The sequence below is a fragment of the Ovis canadensis genome, chromosome 25 (assembly GCF_042477335.2).
Source record: "Ovis canadensis isolate MfBH-ARS-UI-01 breed Bighorn chromosome 25, ARS-UI_OviCan_v2, whole genome shotgun sequence".
Taxonomy (NCBI): Eukaryota; Metazoa; Chordata; class Mammalia; order Artiodactyla; family Bovidae; genus Ovis; species Ovis canadensis.
Window position 1 is genome coordinate 33,102,446 of NC_091269.1, and position 21,757 is coordinate 33,124,202.

The window sequence follows — 21,757 nt, forward strand, 5'->3', positions numbered from 1 at the left end:
CAGCTACACTTCATAAAATAAATTTTAAAAACAAATTAAAACTTTAAAAATAGAACCATATAAAATTTTACATAGGTATGCATCCATAACAAAAAAAATCACTCATAATTACACTTACACATTGTAGTCAATCTATTAACTATATCAATCATGTTAAAAATCAAGAAGTTTTATGACAGTAGTATAGATTTTTGAAAAAAAATTCCATTTTAATTTATGTGAATGTTTTATAAACCATCAAGTTCTAAATAACACATAATGTTGTTTTTATTGCAATGTCCTATTAGCTTCTAGAATAACTGGAAATGTCATCAAATTAAAATCACTCAATGTATTAAATTATAAAATTTTATTCACTGGAGTTCAATATGAAATTCACAAGTAAAGAAAAGGAAGTCATTTTTCTAAGAAGTTATAACAACATATATAATAGACAGGAAGTCAACAAAGATTACAAACAAAATTTTTAGAAGTCTTCCCACAATTTCATCTTCTAGACTTGTGGGGGTAGTAGTAGAAATTAATATCCAATTTTTACATGTCACATCCAAAATGCTTCTGCTTCCTAAGAAGTAAAGAGAAAATATCCTTAAATAAACAAGTTTGTAAGCCTGATTTTTTAAACTCAATCTAATAATTTGCACAGTAAAGAAATAGAGATCAAGAAATGTCTTTCAGTCAGGACTTTGTACATTTTAGTAATCAATCAATGAACTAAAATATTTTTCTCCTTAATGAACTAATGAACTTTTACCCACTAATTTTGACCATCTTATGTCATAATCATTGAATCTTCTACTTGTCTGTCTATTTTTTGGCTGAGCTGTGAAGCTTGTGGGAACCAAGGGGGAATCAAACTGGGCTGCAACAGTGAGTGCAGAGAGTCCTAACCACAGGACCACTAGAGAATTCTCTTATTTTTCCTTCTTTAAAAAAAAAAAAGGCAAAAAATTTTTTTAAAAAAGCTCAAGAACTATCAGAATTACCACTCTCTTCCCAATGTTATAAATTATCAGTTTATTTTTGAAGTCTTTTCTGCAAAGTCACTTATAACCATTTTTATGGAACCAGTGAAATTGCAACTTTTCTAACCTACAGCTAGTATTACCAGGAAAGAAGAATTTGAAGTCATGCAAAAAGGCAGGTGATAAAATTTTTAAAAATTAAACAACAAAAGGTTTGTTTCATCTCCTTGATCTTTCCTCAAAATCCTCTTTCTTATATTTTGGTCACTTATTAAGACATTAAATATTTTCATTTCCACCACACTTCTGTGTTCAGTTGGTAAAGAATCCCTCTGCAATGCAGGAGACCTGGATTTGATCCCTGGGTCAGGAAAATCCCCTGGAGGAGGGAACGGCAACCCACTGCAGTATTCTGGCCTGGAGAATCCCATGGACAGAGGAGCCTGGCGGGCTACAGTCCATGGGGTCGCAAAGAGCCAGATACTGCTGAGCAACTAACACTTACTTTCTGTGTTAATCAGTTTTTTTTAAATATCTGGAATTTTTTTAAGTATTATGGAATTGCAAAAGGTATTAATTTGTAGTCTGTTGAGCACACTGTTGGAATGTTTTACTGAATGCCTGTCAGGTAGGGAATTTAGAACCATTCCCAACTCCTTTTTCCAGGAATGTAAGGTCAAATGAGTTAAGTAATTTTCAAAGCCTTGTATCCAAGTCCCTTATATACACTCAACTTAAAACGAGCATCAGTACTTTTAAAAAGTGGAAAGATTGGGGTGGGAAAATATTTTCTGCTATTTTTTTTGCTCAAACCCAAAAAGGCAGGTAGAGTTTTAGGAGAGAACATGAAAGAGAAACAGGGAGATAAATGAGATGTATACAAATACCTTCTCCCTCTTTTGACTGATACCTTCTCCCTCTTGATTCATCTCTGTGATAACTAACCCCTCCCTAAAGGAGGGGATGATTTGCCCCAGATTTGGCAGCAATCATTGGCAAAGTGGTGATGGTGGTGGTGGTGGTTTGTGACCACAGAGAGCTCATCAGAATCCTCTGTCCATGGAATTTCCCAGGCAAGAATGCTAGAGTGGGTTGCCATTTCCTTCTCCAGGGGATCTTCCCAACCCAGGGATGGAACCAGCATCTCCTGCGTTGCAAGTGGATTCTTTACTGCTGAGCCACCAGGGAAGCCCGCATTGGCAAAGTAAACACCTAGAATTTCCCTTAAGTTCAACAGTTCCTTGGGAATTGTTTGGGAACAAGGGTAAGAATAACATATGCATTTGGAAAGTGATTTTCCTTGCCTCGTATTTCCTCCACCTCCAGCTTGTGTTTCTTCAGTCTGTACTCCGAGGGGTACCTTCAATTTTATCCAATTACAGTAGGAGAGAGACAGAATAGGAAGCAAGGGAAAGACCAGATGAGTGATGGGGATTGGACAGTGCACAGAAACCCACTTCTCACCTGATTTAATCCGGGTAGTGGTAGATAATGCTGCGCCTCGGTTTTCTCTCTGGCTGCTCTTCCTAGGACAAAGTGCATTCAGAACAGGTGGTCTCTTAGCAACCTTGGTTCCTGTGTCAAAGCACATTAAAAGCCTTTATTGAATGGTGAGGCAGTCTGTGAAGTGGGCAGTCAGGGAGCCTGCATGGAAAAGCTCTCAAAGAAGTTGGGAAAAGGTGATATGTTAATTTTGGTGGATTACAGAAACTACAGCTAAAAACTACAGCTAAAAACTGTAGCTAAAAACTACACCTTTCACAGAAAAGTTAAACAGAATTCTAGAATTTTCCTGACAGGGCAAACATTTACCACTCTTTTAAAACAATAGTTCTCAGGGGGTGGGGGGAACAGAAGAGATGTTGTTTAAGGGTTACATATGTGCCACTGATAGACAAATAAGTTCCAGAGCGGTAATATACAGTACAGTGAGCATAGTTGTAAAAGTGTATTATATACATTAAACTTGCTAAGAGACTAGATATTAATTGCTTGCAGCACAGAAGAAACGACAATCATGTGACATGCAGAGGTGTTAGCTAACGCGACCATGGCAGTGATATTACAATATAAACATATCAAATCAGTACACTGTACACCTTAAACTTATGCAACGTTTGTGTCAAATATAAATTAAATTTTGAAAGTTCCTAAAATTATTTTTTAAATATATGTTTCATTATCTTCCATAGTACAACAAACAAAAATTCTCTTTCTGCATAAGAGGCAATACTTCATGGGATTTTATATCTGTTATAAATTTTATAAGTTTTAAGATTGTGTATCACTTTTACAAACAAATTAGAAAGTGGAGGAGTGAATTTATTTGCAGAGACCAGGCTGTAAAATTCAGACAAAACTGAAAAATTATTTATCCAATAAAATGATGATTATTACAACTATGAAATAATAGAAACATTACTTAGAAAATCATGTTGGAATATTTAAGTATGATGAAAACCAATACTTTAGGACCAGTCATCACACTCCTGGGTATATACCTGAAATACAAGCATAGATATCCACACCAGGACACACATTCAAACTTGATTTGTAATATACTGAAGCAACTTAGCAAAAGCAGCAGCAGCAACTTAAAAACAAACCAAATGCCTATTAGTAGATAGATAAATCCATATAATGGAATATTATACAATAATGAAAATTAAGTTACAGCTACATGAAAAAACAGTGGTGAATTTTACAAACATAATATCGAGTTTTTAAAAAGCAAGACACAAAAGAAAACACATGGTAAATACATTTATGTAAAGTAGGAAAACAATTAAAGCTGCATGATTTAGGAGTACATAATATGGGTAGCAATGGTGTAGGTGATTAATCGATCAAGTAAAGCAAAGGATGGACTACCATAAACTCAGGATAGTGGTGGTGTTAAGGGAAGGGGTGGAGAGCTTCCAGAAATATTTCATTTCCTTCTTTCTTTTCTTTAAAATTTGGCCCTGCCATGTGCCATGCAAGGATCTTAGTTCTCCCCACAGTGGAAGCACTGAGTCTGAGTCCTCGTCACTGGACCACTGGGGAAATCTCTTTTATTTAAAAATTTGTCACTTTCTGTCCTTGGTGGTGGTTATGTTAATAATCAGTTTTTAATTACTTCCTAAACTTTTGAACTGTGGTGCTGGGAAGACTCTTGCGAGTCCCTTGGACTGCAAGGAGATCCAACCAGTCCATCCTAAAGGAGACCAGTCCTGGTTGTTCACTGGATGGACTGATGCTGAGGCTGAAACTCCAATACTTTGGCCACCTCATGTGAAGAGTTGACTCATTGGAAAAGATCCTGATGCTGGGAGGGATTGGGGGCAGGAGGAGAAGGGGACGACAGAGGATGAGATGGCTGGATGGCATCACTGACTCGATGGACGTTAGTCTGAGTGAACTCCAGGAGTTGGTGATGGACAGGGAGGCCTGGCGTGCGGCGATTCATGGGGTCGCAAAGAGTCGGACACCACGGAGCGACTGAACTAAACTGAACTGAAACTGCACATAGAGATTTTATAGGCCTTTCTCTAGGTATGTAGGACTTCACAATTGAAATATTCTTTAAAAAGTCAGAGAATTCTCTACAAATGTCAATAATGACTGTAGTTGTTGAGTTTGGATGAAGGACTATACATGATTTTTTTCCCCTTGTTTCTTTCATTTCTCATATTTTCATTTAAAGGATGTTGCTTATGAAACTTCAGAACACTAAAGAAAATAGTTTTCTAGCTCCCTGTCCTCCTTCTTGTCCATCTGTTTAATAAAAGTAATGACTATATCTTTGTCAAACAAATCATTTTAACAAATATGAACTCGGGAAAATTAAATGCATCAGTGAGAGATCTGAATGAAAATATGTAACCTACACTTTATCCAATAAATTACACATTTTCATTAAAATGTTTCACTGACCCATTCCATTTTTCTTGAGTTTATATTAAATCTCTTTGGCTAAAGAACATGTTCTTGCTTCAGTCCAAAATGATCATGAAAAACAGGAATGTGGGTGGTTCCTGTCTGGGTCTTCTCCTTAATGTTAGATCTGTTTCTAGAACTAAATCGCTGGAAGCACTTGCATCTGTACCACAAGTTTACTAGCACACTCAGATTTTACTGGGGATTAAATGATGCTTGATTCACATTTTGCCTAATTAGTCCATGCTATGCTATGGGGTTGCAAAGAGTCAGACACGACTGAAGCGACTTAGCAGCAGCAGCAGCAGCATGCTAGAAGCTTGGTAATCATGTGTTTTTTCTCTTAGGAACATTCTTTTGGAGGAATGGCTATTTCACAGCAGCATTTTCAGAAAAAAAGATGATCTGTAGTGTTTTTTATTGGATAAAACATGCACTGAATAAACAGATTTCAAAAATAAGTTGATTAATTTTAAACAAGTTAGCACACTTCTTGAAGTGTAATAGAATGTATTCAGTGGAACTATCTTATTTTGAATACAACATTTAAAAATCCTAGCTAAAATAACATTAACTCCAATTTCTGATATGACATCCTACGTTATTTGGTGCCTAACATATTTCATGTTGAAATTTCAGATGGCTGCAAATAATTGCCCCTATCTTTTGAATGTCTCTTTATACCTTTCTTTCCCCTATTTCCAAAAGGCAATGAGAAACCATCTATTTTGTAGAAATTAATTTCTAGAAAGTTATACTGAAAGTAGTATGAATAATCTCTTATCTAGTTTTCAAAACTTGTCTTTATTATCTTCTCTTTTGACTCCACCAAGAGTCCAAATAATCTAACCCAAATTAATCTGTTTATTGAACAGTGGTATCCCACAAAGAAAGTTAGACAAATGCCTAGTAGTCGTCACTTTTGGTCTCTGGGGGTTGAATTTCATTGCATTCTCTGTTTTTCACCCTGCCATCAGCTTGTAGGTGCTAGCCTTTCAAATCTCCACAATCTTGTAGATTGTAGAGACTCCAGGGACCCCAAGAAGAGTGCATTTGCCAAATGGCTTGGTCCCCTAGGAAAATCAAAACAATGAAAATGAACCAGTAAAACCCCCTCTATTACATAAATTTATTACTTGTCCTAAGACTTCACCCATTTCTCAATCTCTCCCAACCTCTACTATTTCCACTTATGAGGCGTGGAGTCTCGGTCAAGACAAAGAAGAGAACATACTTTGCAAAGTCTGTTTTTCAATCAGAAGAAAAACACTTTTCATTGGATTCAAGATTGTAGTCTTAAACACATGAGTCACATTTCAAAAATATTTTCTGTTTTGATAAGAATTTGCTAATCCTACTTGTTTCCATCAATATCTAATGGTCAAGATAACATTCACAGAAGTTCCCTAGAGACACAAATAGAAAAATGAGACACAATTGAAACCTGTCCACTCTTGCTTAACAAGTCACTTAAAGAGGCTCAGACAGTAAGGAATCTGCCTGCAATGCAGGAGACCTGGGTTCAGTCCTTGGATTGAGAACGATGCCCTGGAGAAGGAAATGGCTAGCCACTCTGGGATTCTTACCTGGAGAGTCCCACGGACAGAGGAGCCTGGCAGGCTACAGTCCATAAGGTCACGAAGAGTTGGATAGGACTGAGCAACTACCCATTTCACTTTTACTTTTAAGTAAAGTATAATAATGGCCATTTATCATGGGTCTAGTATGTGCAGGTTGTGATTAGACACTACTGGGGCATGGAGCAACTGCCCAAGTTTCGAAGCTACAGCCTTGACGCTAGTAATCTAGAACTTTAGCCCCCAGATGCCACTCTGTTTCAACTACGTGGATTTATTAATGTTTTCAAATGAAATGGATCAAAATGGAAATATCCACATGTAATTACCAACAGCCGTTCTTTCTCTTTAGTCCTGACTCCTCTCCGTATATGTGAATTGCTGGGTGAACAAAGGAATGGATAGTCTTGCAGTTACCCCTCTGGGCCTGATAACCCTGAATTTTCTGGAACACTTTTACAACAGCCAGTTTTATTCACATCAAAACCATCTTCTCTTTATAAATGGATCTTTCACAGGCCACTACTACAAGCTTACTATCTAGCAACCTGATTAGCTGAAAGTTCAGGGTTTTTTTAATCTGTTTTTTATGAGCTTTTACTCTCTGCAATTTTATTCTCTTCTATTATTAGTTTTGTTATCGACCCACTGATCATCCTATGACTGACAAGTTTGTCCCCTTGATCTTTTTTTTTTTTTTTTGGGTTGTGCCAGCGGCTTGTGGGATCTTAGTTTCTCAATCAGGGATTGAACCTATGTCCCCTGCAGTGGAAGCAAGAAATCTTAACCACTGGCCCACCAGGGAATTTCTCCTCTTGATCTTATTAACATTAGCTGGATGGAGAAGTAACAAGAATGCTTCCAGGACTTGGTAGTTGAGAGATGGGTCAGGAATAAGACTGGTGGTATTTGACTTGGATCTGCCACTTACTCTGAGACCCCGGGCAAGTCATGTTAACTCTCTGTGCCTCTGTTTGTTAGCACTTCTATAAAACGGGGATGATAATAACTGTGTGTGCATGTGTGTGTGTGCGCATGCTCCGTTGTGCTCTTTGTGACCCCGTGGACTGTATCCCACAATGCTCCTCGGTCCATGGAAATTTCCAGGCAAGAATACTGGAGTGAGTTGCCGTTTCCTACTTTGAGGGAATCTTCCTGAACCAGGGATCGAACCCGAGTCTCTTGTGTCTCCTACATTGGGAGGCGATTCTTTAATACTGTGCCACCTGGAAGCCCAATAATGACAGTAGCCACTTCTTAGGGTAGTTTGGAGAAGGCAATGGCACCCCACTCCAGTACTCTTGCCTGGAAAATCCCATGGATGGAGGAGCCTGGTAGGCTGCAGTCCATGGGGTTGCCAAGAGTCGGACACGACTGAGCAACTTCACTTTCACTTTTCACTTTCATGCATTGGAGAAGGAAATGGCAACCCGCTTCAGTGTTCTTGCCTGGAGAATCCCAGGGATGGGGGGAGCCTGGTGGGCTGCCATCTCTGGGGTCAAACAGAGTCAGACACAACTGAAGCGACTTAGCAGCAGCAGCACAGCAGTGTGAGAATTAAATGAGATAATACTGTGCCTAGCGAGTAAACACTTAATAAGCAAGGGTAACTATCATTATCAATTGTACTCTACCATATTACCTCCTAGATGGCACCCCTTGAATGAATCAGTTTTCTCAGTTTCTCTTTAGGTATCCAAACATAGAAAATTGTCACACACCTACTCATCCTTTGAAGCCCAATATATCTCCTCTGTGATCCTTCCTGATGTCCTCGGGCAGAATTTAGTGTCCACTTATCTGTAATGTATTGAAACTCACTACAGTGTATAATGGTTATTGTTTGCATGCAACCCCCATGGGCAGTTGCTGTCTTCCTAGAAAGTGGGGATGGACTTACCCATCCTGAATCCCACTGCCTCATGGTATTTGATGTTAATCATTTTTAACAATATTGATTTATTAATTGCACATCAAACAGAAGCTTTCTTGGAAGGCTGAAAGTTCATTTTGCCCAAAAGACAACTACAATAAGAAAAACACATATAGTAAGTCTACTTTTACCACCAAAATTTCAAAAATAAAATCCCAATGTTGGGTAGTTTCAATTTTGTCTCCAGAAAATGTCTCTCTCCCACAAAATTTATGTTTAATGAAATTTATCTTTTAGAAACCTGAGAAATCATATAGGAATCATGCCTTGTTGATGTTTTTTCTTTTGGCCTGTAATTATGTGACCTAGTCAAATGTTGGAAGAGAACAAAACTTTTGTACCAGCCTACAGGGTTTCATGATGGAAATGTCTTGTTGGGAGGGTTACTATTTCTCCAGCATAATGGTGATTTGTCTCCGTAAGATTCTAGAAACAGATGACAGCCTGGTAGGATAGGAGACATCAACTCCTTAATTTTGAGTCATTCAGAAGTTAACTAAAAAATCAGGCACATTCAATAGTTAAAAGGATTCTGTGCATTCTGTAAGTTTCCAAAATAGAGTTCAAGGTGCATTTTCTGAATTAATTATGTGAGGAATTATATGAGGAAGAGGATTTAACAGATATCTGAGAAATTAACTCATCAATAATATGAGCATTGTACAGAGAAAGCTTGAATGAGAATAACAATAAATGGCATATGGTTTTACACCAGTGATTATGAGCATGATTGTTAAACCTTGTTTCCTGATTAAAATATAATTTCAAGGAGACCTTTCTCTCTCTAGCTAAGAAAAACAACTGTAGTGAAAAAATCTCAACTATGACAGAAATGTTAGCACTGGCAAAGAAATTTGAGATTTCTTCCAGCTTCTCATTTGACAAGCGAGGCCCAGAGAAGTACAGTAACTTGTCTGAGGTCACATAGTTACTTTTCTTCTGAGCAGCCATATTAATTGCCTCAGCAAATTTTTGATACATTTATGATAAATTGGATTCTGCATTTCACCAGACTTGGCTCTTTGAAGATCTACCTTCAATACCTCCCAACTGCTTTGATTCAGGCCAAGGGAGGGCCAATGTCCAGGATAAGATAAGCCACAAGGAGAACTTGGAAACTTGGGAGGTAAGACTTGCCAGAATTGACAAAGTGGACTTTGCTTGGAGACAGAAACACGTGCTCTGTCACAGAGATGGGGGTCAGAAAGGTTGTGAAGCTGGATGGAACTGGTTTGAGATCCTGGTTCTGGCTGGTATTAGCACGATAGCCATTGACCAGACCTCATCTGGAGATAGACATAACCAGTCTTGCATGGGATTGAAAGGATTTTATTGATAACTATAGTTAAGAAGGGCCTGCACATATTCTGATTTTAATCTCATAAAGCCACGTGAGGTGAGTGCTAATGCTTCTATTTCCTTAGTTGGAGAGACTGATGACCTGAAACCTCAGGGAGCTATTTGAGATCACACTCCTGGGGATGACCCGGGATTTGAATGGAAGTCAGTTTGGCTTCAAAGCCTTAGCCACTGCAGCATCTCAGGAGTGGTCAAAAGAAAAAGGTGAGCTAAGAGCCCAGCATGTTGCCTGGCAATAGATAAAATAATGGTTGATATGATGAAGCTTGGGAGTCAAAAAGGTGGACACTTCCTGCAGTCCGACAATGATGGAGGGAGGTGAGGGACTCAGATGGACTTCAGAGATGGCAGGCCCCAGGAAGCTGAGACAGACATGCAGACAAGTGGGCCAGAGGGCACTGTCTGGCCTGGCAGAGCCCCATGAGGGTGCACCTGACCCCTAGAAGTGTAGAGAGGGTCCCAGACCTCTGTGGAATCCCTCTGCTCTCCTCCTCTTTGACTGTAGTTCTCATGCTTTCTCTCCATGTCAACATCTGTCCAATCTGGGCTTTCCCAAGCCATATATGACCATGCCTCAAGAAGGCAATGGCACCCCACTCCAGTACTCCTGCCTGGAAAACCCCATGGATGGAGGAGCCTGGTAGGCTGCAGTCCATGGGGTCATTGAGGGTCAGACACGACTGAGTGACTTCACTTTCACTTTTCACTTTCATGCATTGAAGGAGGAAATGGCAACCCACTCCAGTACTCCTGCCTGGAGAATCCGAGGGCCGGGGGAACCTGGTGGGCTGCCGTCTGTGGGGTCACACAGAGTCAGACACGACTGAAGTGACTTAGCAGCAATAGCAGAACATTTTTAAAAAACATTAATTAGTTAATTGTTTTGGCCATGTGCACAGCATGTGGCAGGGCTTCCCAGGTAGCTCAGTGGTAAATAATCTGCCTCCCAATGCAGGAGATGCAGGAGACTCCAGGTTAAGAAGCTCCTCTGGAGGAGGAAAGGGCAACCCACTCCAGTACTCTTGCCTGGGAAATCTCATGGACAGAGGAGCCTGGTGTGCTACAGTCCAAGGGGTTGCAAAGTCAGACACGACTGAGTGAGCACACAGGCACACACAGCATGTGGGATCTCAGTTCCTTGACCAGGGAGGACCCCGTATTCCCTGCGTTGGAAGTGAGGAGGCTTAACTCCTGGAGCACCAGAGAAGTCCCTTGCCTCACACATTTGAGTAAATATTCCAGCCCTAAAATGAACAGTTTTTCTACCTATGAATAAACATCTCTTCTTAATCATCCAGTACCAAGACTCCTGAAGGCTGAAATTTTCCGAGACCCTGTTCCTAAACCAAATAGGAGATTGCATTGCCCCTAAGAAGACATAAATTACTCAGTTACAGGCACTTAACATTAAGAAAGATTCTGGAACCAAAACAATCAAAATGTTTTCAACCTTCTCCCTGCCAAGTTCCCCAACCCTTGCCAGGAATCACAGCTGTAGTGCAGTCTTATGAGGCCAGATGAACTGTCCAGAGTTGTGGCGAGGACCAGACCTACAAAGCTTCCTTGCGGAGCCCCACAGGGCAGTGCCACATGATGCCTTCCATGGTGTGGTGAAGCAGGAGTGGAGCTGAGGCCAGGTGCTTATTTGTTGGCTTTGGGGGTTTTATCTGCAGAGCTCTTATATCGAAACAAGTGTCCTCCCAGGTTTGGCGAGTGGAGGGGAGGTCTCTGGACCTGTTTGACTTCTTAAAAGCATTCGGGAAAACCTTTTAAACTACTTTCTTGGCCTGCAACACACACTCCTTTGCCTAAATTCATTGCTAGCAGTTTTGTATTTTTAATCTAATATTTGATTTCTGAAACCAGCTAAGTGTTATTTGGAGTCAAGTTAAGCTGAGAAGGCAGATGGCCAGGTTGGAGAACAGAATTTCAGGTTCAATGGAAGACTGTAACTTCTTCTAAGGTCAAATTAAATTCCTAGCATTTAGCACAGGGCTGGGGCTTCCCTGATAGCTCAGTTGGTAAAGAATCCACCTACAGTGCAGGAGACACTGGTTCTATTCTTGGGTTGGGAAGATCTGCTGGAGAAGGGATAAACTACCCACTCCAGTATTCTTGGGCTTCTCTTGTGGCTCAGCTGGTAAAGAATCCGCCTGCAATGAGGGAGACCTGGGTTCGATCCCTGGGTTGGGAAGATTCCCTGGAGAAGGAAAAGGCCACACACACCAGTATTCTAGCCTAGAGAATTCCATGAACTGTATAGTCCATGGAGTCGCAAAGAGTTGGACACAACTGAGCAACTTTCGTGAGCCGGCTCACCCTTATGGCAGAAAGTGAAGAGGAACTAGAAAGCCTCTTGATGAAAGTGAAAGAGAGTGAAAAAGTTGGCTTAAAGCTCAACATTCAGAAAACGAAGATCATGGCATCTGGTCCCATCACTTCATGGCAAATAGATGGGGAAACAGTGGAAACAGTGTCAGACTTTATTTTTTCGGGGCTCCAAGATCACTGCAGATGGTGACTGTAGCCATGAAATTAAAAGACGCTTACTCCTTGGAAGAAAAGTTATGACCAACCTAGAGAGTATATTCAAAAGCAGAGATATTACTTTGCTGACTAAGGTCCGTCTAGTCAAGGCTGTGGGTTTTCCAGTGGTCATGTATGGATGTGAGAGTTGGACTGTGAAGAAGGCTGAGCGCCGAAGAACTGATGTTTTTGAACTGTGGTGTTGGAGAAGACTCTTGAGAGTCCCTTGGACTGCAAGGAGATCCAACCAGTCCATTCTGAAGGAGATCAACCCTGGGATTACTTTGGAAGGAATGATGCTAAAGCTGAAGCTCCAGTACTTTGGCCACCTCATGGGAAGAGCTGACTCATTTGAAAAGACCCTGATGCTGGGAGGGATTGGGGGCAGGAGGAGAAGGGGACGACCGAGGATGAGATGGCTGGATGGCATCATGGACTCGATGGACGTGAGTCTGAGTGAACTCCAGGAGATGGTGATGGACAGGAGGCCTGGCGTGCTGTGCTTCATGGTGTCGCAAAGGGTCAGACACGACTGAGCGACTGAACTGACTGAACTGAACTGAGCAACTTTCACTTTCACTTTCACTTTGGAACAAAACAGGTACTCCAAAAAAACAAACAAACAAATAAACAAACTGGGGTGGGGAGGATGAGATTCGACTATATGGTGAGTTTTTCTGTGCCTCCCAAGCTTGTTGCGTAGAAGGTGAACCCAGGGAGGAACACTGAAAACCAATGAGCCATTTTCTAAGAATGCACAGCTCTCCAAGGTGAGGTCTGATGATAATACCCATCCTCAGTGAGTAAGTTTTGGGAATGATGGCCCTGTGGAATGCCTGCCCACTGTTTCACCTCTCATGTACCATGGATCAAAGCCATTCTGACTTATATCAGTTACTCATGAAATGACTTCTCTCTCCTGCCTTATTCTGAGTTTACTGACCCTTGGAGAAGGAAATGGCAACCCACTCCAGTACTCTTGCCTGGAGAATCCCAGGGAGGCAGAAGCCTGGTAGGCTATAGTCCATGGGGTCGCAAAGAGTCGGACACGACTGAGCGACTTCACTTTCACTTTGCTAATCTAGCACTGTGTATTCACACAGTGGGAATGAAATAACCATCTGCAGAATGAAAGCTTGCAGTGGAAAACGAAAATCTCATCCTGTCTCCTGAGCACACAGGGTAACACTTTGGGAAGCAGGTATTCTCTGAAACAACCCTCCTTTCTGTCTCATCCAGACACAGAATTGGAGCTAGGAAGCGGGGTAACCAGTCTTTCAGAAGCACAGAAGCATGGAACCAAAAGAAAAATTTCAGAATGCTGATTACAGAAGAGCAGAAAAGTTTATTACAATAATAGCTTGTGCTTTGAATTTGTTTTGAGTTTCCCCAGCACTGTTGATCTTGTTGTAGTTGTTTAGTCACCGAGTCATGTCCAACTCTTTGCAACGCCATGCACTGCAGCATGCCAGGCTTCCCCGTCCTTCACTATCTCTTGCAGTTTAGCCATAGCCTAATGTCCTGAACTGCTTACCATACGGCATCCTCCAAAGGCCCCATCCTCAGCATTCCCATGGCTGATACGATCCTAAGGATGAAGTTACTAAAAGCACTAAAAGCCAATTATTGTCTCTACAGATTAAACTTTCCCATCAAAGACCATGTTGGAGGTTCTAGGTTAAGAAGAGTCAAGAAAAATTTCAAATGAGGGACTTCATCGATAATGCTCCCATACTTGGCCACTTAGAAACATGGTGAGTAAAACCCACCACCTTATCAAGGAGGTTATAACTCTCATCTCATAAACAAGGAAACTGAGGCTCAGAGAGGGTGAGTACTTGTTTAAGGTCGCACAGCTTGTTGAGCCAGGCCTCAGTGCCAAGCCAGCATCTCCCTCCTTCCAGTTCCCTGTGATGCCTCTCTTATTTAGAAGCCTGATGCACATGTTCAAGAGGACTGAACCTACCTAACTAAAGCAGGAAAATCTCTTAGTCTGTAATCCTGAGGAGGGACTGGAGTGTCAGCTTTCATCTTTTCTGAGAGGGCTGGGCAGGGCCCCAGCTTCAGGGTCTTCCTTTTCCAGACCGTAAACACAGTGACCTACTTTGCAGGACTCTCAGAAACAACCATTATTTCAAAAGAAAAAAAAAAAAAAAAGGCTGCAAGGACAAAGCCTTTGGCTAAACACTCAAGGTGGCAATAAATTCAAGCAACAGGACAGATGCCCTCTCTCTGCAGCAAACCTCAAACGTGGAAAAATAACAGACAAGGCCCAAGTGTCCAGTCCAATATTCCCCTGCAGACACTTTCCATATGTGAAATTTCTCTTTGAAATCACTGAAATCCTCTCTTTGGGGAGGGAACACAGAAAGATAGAAATACTGTTAATAATAATAATATTATAAAATAATTAATAATAAATATTAATATCTGGCATGACCACAAGGCTGGGTCAAGCTTTGAGATCATATTAACCCCTTGCTTCTCCTTCTGGCTTTATTAAGCTAGAAGGAAATGGAGGGGATAGAACTCTAATTCATATTAGATAATATAACCAACCTTATAAAAACTGGGAAGACATTGAAAGACAGGGAGAGAAAACAGGTTTCCAGGGTCTTTGAGCTTCCTGTATTCCCCTACCAGAAGCAAGCAAGACTTCTGCTAAACTTTCCTCTTGTCAGCATTTTAAAAGGCCACTAAAAAACAACCAAAACTTACTGTTTAGGGGTTTGATAAGCGAAGTCCAAAGTCAAGGAGATGATCTCTCTCTTTTGTGAAAAACACCATCTGCTCCTAGGTGGCTCAGGAGACTCACTGGGCTGTTATTAATAAACTGGCTTAGCGCCTTCCTGAGAAACATGAGCCAGGCTGTCATGGGAGGAGGCAAGTGGGGAGGAACAGACAGATACAGGTGGGGTGGGTAAATGATGACAAAAACACCCTTAGGCCCACAGAGGAGTGCAAATAACCCGTGAGTAAGGGGTGGGCCCCTCCACATCAGTATTGATCGTGAGGTGCTAAAGTTCATGTCAGAGGTGCTAAAAGTTCAACATCAACTAACCAAACACTCGCTACTATCTTACGCTATTGGAAAACGTCATGACTCAAGCAATGTCAAGCTTTCCTTTGTTCTTCTGAGCAATTCTTTTCCATGGATATTAATATTTGAATATCTTCTCAAACTACACATTTTTGCTTTATGTTGAATTTCTTGTTTTTCAAATAAACAAATAGACTTTTAAATGCACATTATCAATTTGTTAAGGTTTGTTTTCTCGTGAGCATATCAGTCTCTCTCCAACAAATAATCCCAAACCTTTCCTGGCCAAGGGAGGCGTGCATTGTGACAGCATCGTAATAAAGGGAAACCTGTAGAATTCAAATTCAAAGAACGGAAATAGTCGTGACCTGGCTACTGGTTTACAGCAGGTCTTCCCTTTTGAAAAACTATCAACTATTTCCCAAAAATCTAAGTCTATGCCTCCCTTCCCCTAACCACTGACACCAAATTGTTCAGACCAAGAACTACCTGTCTTCTAACTTACATGATCTAACTTACATTGGTTCTGTATCTGTCTAAAGTGTTAAAAGAAAACTGAGGATCACACAAAAGTTATTAGATTATATAAAGATACAGAATTGAAGGGAACAAACACTCATCAAATGTCCAATTTGTAAGGATCCAGCTGCCACCCGGTTCAGGCCTGGTAAATATTCTTTTTTCAAACTCAACTGGGGCTTCTCCTCTCCAGCCAGGCCCCTGACATTTGACCCACCTTCAACCTGAATCAGCATATCCAGAACAACCCTTCCTTAGTCATCCTACCCCAGCCCAAAAGCTGACCATGAACGTGGACCTTCCCTGATCAATGGTCCAGACATCAACTTGTTCACCCCACAGACAACATCCAGCTCCTTCCGGTCTTGTTTACCCTCCTTTGGGGAAAAAGTGGAAGCAGTGACAAACTTTATTTTCTTGGGGTCCAAAATCACTATGGATGGTGACTGCAGCCATAAAATTTAAAAACACTTGTTCCTTGGAAGAAAAACTATGTTAAACCAAGACAGTGTATTAAAAAGCAGAGATATCACTTTGCTGACAAAGGTCTGTATAGTAAGAGCTATGGTTTTTCTAGTAGTCATGTACAGATGTGAGAGTTGAACCATAAAGAAGGCTGAGCGTTGAAGAATTGATGCTTTTGAATTGTGGTGCTGGAGAAGACTCCTGAGAGTTCCTTGAACAGCAGGAGATCAAACCAGTCAATCTGGTTTGCTTCATGGACGGACTGATGATGCTGAAGCTGAAGCTCCAATACTTTGGCCACCTGAAGCGAAGAGCGGACTCATTGGAAAAGACTCTGATGCTGGGAAAGACTGAGGGCAGGAGGAGAAGGGGGCAGTAGAGGATGAAAGAGTTAGATAGCATGGAGATGAATTTGCGCAAACTCTGGGAGATAGTGAAGGACAGAGAAGCCTGATGTGCTGTAGTCCATGGGGTCACAGAGTCGGACATGACTTATTGACTGCAACAAACTACAAAATTTAAAACAAGCCATTTTCCACCTGACCTTTGAGATGCTTGCAATCTTGTGGTCAATGTGTTATTTTGCAGTGGGCCCCTTCCCCATATTATAAGCCTTTTCTCTTTTTTGAGAATTTTTGAAGTTGTGGTAAAAGGCACATATCGTAAACATTAGCACCCTAAACATTTTTAAGTGTGTGGTTTGGTCATGTTAAGTACGCCCACTTTATTGTGCTACAGATCTCCAGAACTTTTTCATCTTGCGAAACTGAACTCTTATCCCCGTCAGAGAGCCGCTGTCTACTGCTGGCCTTTCCTCCCACCTCTGGCAACCACTTACAATAGTCCTTTCAAATACTCCCCCTTACCTAAATCTGGATTTGTCTTGGACAGTTTGCTGGTGCCATGTCTCAGACTGAATGCCAGCCCTCCCGTGGGCCAGGCCGTCTTCACCTAGGTTTTCCCGTTGGCTTCTCTGACCCTCTGTGTCCTGGGGATCTGGGATGTTCATTCGGGGCTTTGGCCGGCCGTCTCACGTGACATGCTGAGTTACAGTGACTCTTCCAGGCAAGGTGACTTTCCTCTGGCTCTTCTGTGAGGCCCCTCCTATTTCTCTTTGGTTCCTCTTGTGAGATTTTTCCAGGAAGTTCTTCAGCTCCTCAACTGAGGATTGAATGAAGGAGGATTCTTTGCACTGGGACAGTGTGGGAAACATCAGAGCAGTAACACAAGAGGGGGATGATCTTTCCTGTCTTTTTTTTTTCCCTTTTTTTCCCCTTCCCCCCGCCTTCCCCCCCGCCACCCTTTTTTTTCCTGTCTTTTTTCCTGTCTTTTCATGTCTGAAGTGATAATCTAATCCCACCGGTTACTAACTGGATGAGTTTCCTAGGGTTGTCCTGACAAAATGCCATAAACTGTGTGGCTTTGAACGACAGAAAGTTGCTGTCTCAGAGTTCTGGAGGCTAGAATCTGAAACTGAGGTGTTGGCAGGGCCACCCTCCTTCTGCAGGTTCTAAGGGACGATTGTTTTCTTGTCTGGTCCTGGAGCTCAGTGACTGCCTGCAGTCCTTGGCACGTCCTGGTTTATGTTAGATGATCTACATACGTCATTTCTTCTCCTTTTTTTTAATTTCCCTGTAAACCGCCTCAAATAACTATTTTTTAAAAATAATTTTATTGATTGATTGATTGATTTCTGGCTGTGCTGGCTCTCCGTTGCTGTGCGGGCTTTTCCCTAGTTTTGGAGAGTGGGAGCTACTCTCTAGCTGTAGTGCAGGGACTTCTCACTGTGGCGGCTTCTCCAGTTGCACAGCACAGGTTCTAGGGCACAAGGGCTTCAGTAGAGGCAGTACATGGGCTCAGCAGTTGAGGCTTCCCGGCTTTACAGCACAGGCTCACGGGTTTAGCTCTTCGGGACATGTGGGATCTTCCCAGACCAGGGATCAAACTTGTGTCTCCTGCATTGGCAGGCAGATTATTTACCACTGAGCCACCAGGGAAACCCTACATCATTGCTAATAAGATAAAATACTGAAATATTGGCAACTCACTCCAGTACCCTTGCCTGGAGAATCCCATGGATGGAGGAGCCTGGTAGGCTGCAGTCCATGGGGTCACGAACAGTCAGGCACGACTGAGCGACTTCACTTTCACTTTTCACTTTCATGCACTGGAGAAGGAAATGGCAACCCACTTCAGCGTTCTTGCCTGGAGAATCCCAGGGACAGAGGAGCCTAGTGGGCTGCTGTCAGGGGGTCGCACAGAGTCGGACACGATTGAAACGACTTAGCAGCAAGCATAATTTTAAGACTTTATATATTTTGATCTGTTAGTGAATGTGTTTTCTTTTGCCACATCAAGAAGCTGTACTGTAAAGATGTATATGGCCATAAAAAGTTGTGAGATGTACATTCATAAGCTTTGCTATAAAACGGTGTGTGACAGTTCACAATTATCCACTTTCCAGTTATTTCTGTGCAACAGAAGTTGCTGGGGTTAAAAGTTATGATCATTATATGTGATCATTATATGATCATTATATTTCTCTGGGAGAAATAACTGCATAGGAAAATACATGTGTATGCAAGGTATCCAGGATGTGCTTTTGTTAAGGGAAAGAAGAGTAGCTTTGTCCTAAAGTAAGATGATTGGTTGTTTGAGAGTGAGGAGCAGGGATGCAGAGGACAAAATCTGCATGGATATAGAAAGTTGTAGAAGGTTCACAGAAAGGGAACTGTATTTGTCACGGTCAACATTTGTTAAGGGTTGGTGGTGGTTTAGTCACTAAGTCGTGTCTGACTCTTCCCAACCCAGGAATTGAACCTAGGTCTCCTGCATTGCAGGCAGATTCTTTATCAGCTATGAGGGAAGCCTCCTTTGTTAAGAGTTAATGGGCTTATTATAAGATTGCCTTTAAAAGATCACTAGTATCAAATATCATACTGGTGAAACACTGAAATTCTATTTTCTCGTTGCCAAATGACAAAATTTTCTTGGATTACTGATCTGCTTCTTAAGAGATTAGAAAAGTGTTCTCAGTCTGCCTAAAAGGCAAAAGATTCTATGTCTTAGCGGAATACTATCCTGTGCCTTACGCTGACTTTACCACGCCCTTGATGACTGAAAGGAACAAAGTTTTCTCACTTTGGGAAGAGCTAAAGTTCTTTACAATCATGTGATCTTCTACTTTAAAAAATATTTGTCACTTTGATTTCAAATTCCTCAGTGAGGAATAGCCCCCGCTCACCAAAACTAGAGAAGAGCCTGTGCAGGGACACAGTCACAAATAAGTAAATAAAAGTCATTAAAAAAAAAAAAAAGCAGGGGTTAGAGTGTGACAGTTTTCTGGTGGATAAAAAGGGTAGGAAGCCCTGATTGGAGGCTGTTAGTGTGGAGAAGCAGTAGATAGGCCAGTGAGACATGGCACTTTCCTGTGTAATTGGTTAGGGGTGCATTCTGGCTTTCTCTGTCTGTCCTATAGCAGAAGTAGGTACAAAAATTAGGGAGGCTGTCAGTTATTAATCAAGTCCTAGCTGTTTGGGATCAATTGCCTCAGGGATTAAGATTTGGCTTCCTGGACTGGCTACTGTTGTTAGGAGGCTGGCTTCCTGGGCAGACTGCAGCAGGCTGTGGGCCAGGGTTCTATTTTTATTTATAGTCTGGCCAATGTACGTTCAGTCTCTCAGGGCTCTACAGGGACCCTGCATTTAGAAGAGGCTTTCAGATATCTGACCAGTCCTGCAGAGGAGTCTATACACAGGCCAGGGATGCTGGCAAGAGGTTTTCCATATCCAGTCTGGAGGAGGGAAAGTATTGTCGACTTAAAAAGTAGTTACAATTTCCTGCCTGACAGAAGGGGGCAAAGGTGGTCACTTGCAACCCAGCAATCCTACTGCTGGGCATACACACTGAAGAAACCAGAACTGAAGGAGACACGTGTACCCCAATGTTCATCACAGCACTGTTTACAATAGCTAGGACATAGAAGCAACCTAGACATCCGTTGGCAGATGAATAGATAAGGAAGTTGTGGTACATATATACAATGGAATATTACTCAGCTATTAAAAAGAACACATTTGAATCAGTTCTAGTGAGGTGGATGAAACTGGAGCCTATTATACAGAGTGAAGTAAGTCAGAAAAACACCAATACAGTATATTAACTCATATATATGGAATTTAGAAAGATGGTAACAATGACTCTATATGCAAGACAGCAAAAGAGACACAGATGCAAAGAACAGACTTTGGGACTCTGTGGGAGAAGGTGAGGGTGAGATGATTTGAGAGAACAGCACTGAAACATGTATATTCTCATATGTGAAATAGATACCAGTCCAAGTTTGATGCATGAAACAGGGCACTCAAAGCCAGTGCACTGGGACAACCCAGAGGGTTGGGATGGGGAGGGAGGCAGGAGGGGGTTTCGGGATGGGGGGCACATGTACACCTGTGGCTGATCCATGTCAATGTATGGCAAAAATCACCACAATATTGTAAAGTTATTAGCTTCCAATTAAAATAAATAAATAAGTTAATTTTTTAAAAGTAGTTACAACCTTGAAGTTGAGAGTTATATTTTATTTGGTGGGAATTTTTAGGACTTCAAGCCCAGGAGACAGCATCTCAAGGGAATCTGAGAGAACTGTTCCAAGGAGGTGGGGAGAGGAGTCAGGTTATATATAAGTTTGCAGCAAGGGGCAGGTCCACTGAGATCTCTGTGAGTCATGCAGAAGGGACTTGATGTCCTCAAGGAGCTCAGCCAAGTGGGAGAAACAAGCAAATAGGTGAATGCACTCAGTGATTTCCCCAGGCCTACCAGCAGCTGTCTGGGCTCTGAGCTTGCAAATGGCCATCCCTTCTGTCTAGATGGCCTTTCCTCGCCCTAGTTCCTCACTGTGCATTTCTTTCTAGTTTCCCCAAGCCCCAGGCTAGAGACCTCTGAGTGACCTGCGCTCACCTTTCCAGGATTGCTTATGCTATTCTGCTCCGGGGTTTTTGCCTCCTTTCCGTAAATGATTCTGAAATCCTGAAGACCACCTCTCAATCTGGGTTTCCATCATCTGTCTCATTCCTAATACAAGGCAGCCGCTCAGATATTTGAAGATGTGCATGGAGCACAAGGGCAACCCAGGTGGGAAGACTGAGTGCTGGAGGAGCTGGTGCCAGGGCCAAGTCTGAAAGTGATGCCAAAAGCTCAGCTTCTCTGTGTACTGGTGCCGGATAAAATCCCGGAGACAGAGTGTTTGGGGGCGAAGTAGGAAAGGATAGCTTTATTGCTTTGCCGGGCAAAGGGGAACCCAGCAGGCTCATGCCCTCAAAGGCATATGTCCCCACTTGGGAAAGTCTGTGAGAAGTTTTATAGTAATTGTTCAAAGAGGGAGTGATTGACTCTCATGGACATGCTTCTGATGGGGTGGCGGTGAGTTAAGAAAGAGTCTGCATCACCCACTTTC

The 21,757-nt window shown here is 41.9% G+C and overlaps 1 protein-coding gene across 1 annotated transcript; it reads right to left on the reverse strand.

The window, feature by feature from the left end:
• Positions 1 to 334: 334 nt before the first annotated feature.
• MRLN (myoregulin) lies at positions 335 to 18,219 on the reverse strand. Its single transcript, XM_069571535.1, has 4 exons — positions 18,199 to 18,219; positions 17,169 to 17,253; positions 2,430 to 2,540; positions 335 to 565 (listed from the first exon to the last, which is right to left on the reverse strand). Exons 1-4 carry the CDS (start codon positions 18,217 to 18,219, stop codon positions 405 to 407), a joined length of 378 nt encoding a protein of 125 aa, XP_069427636.1. The 3' UTR covers positions 335 to 404.
• Between the last annotated feature and the right edge of the window lie 3,538 nt (positions 18,220 to 21,757).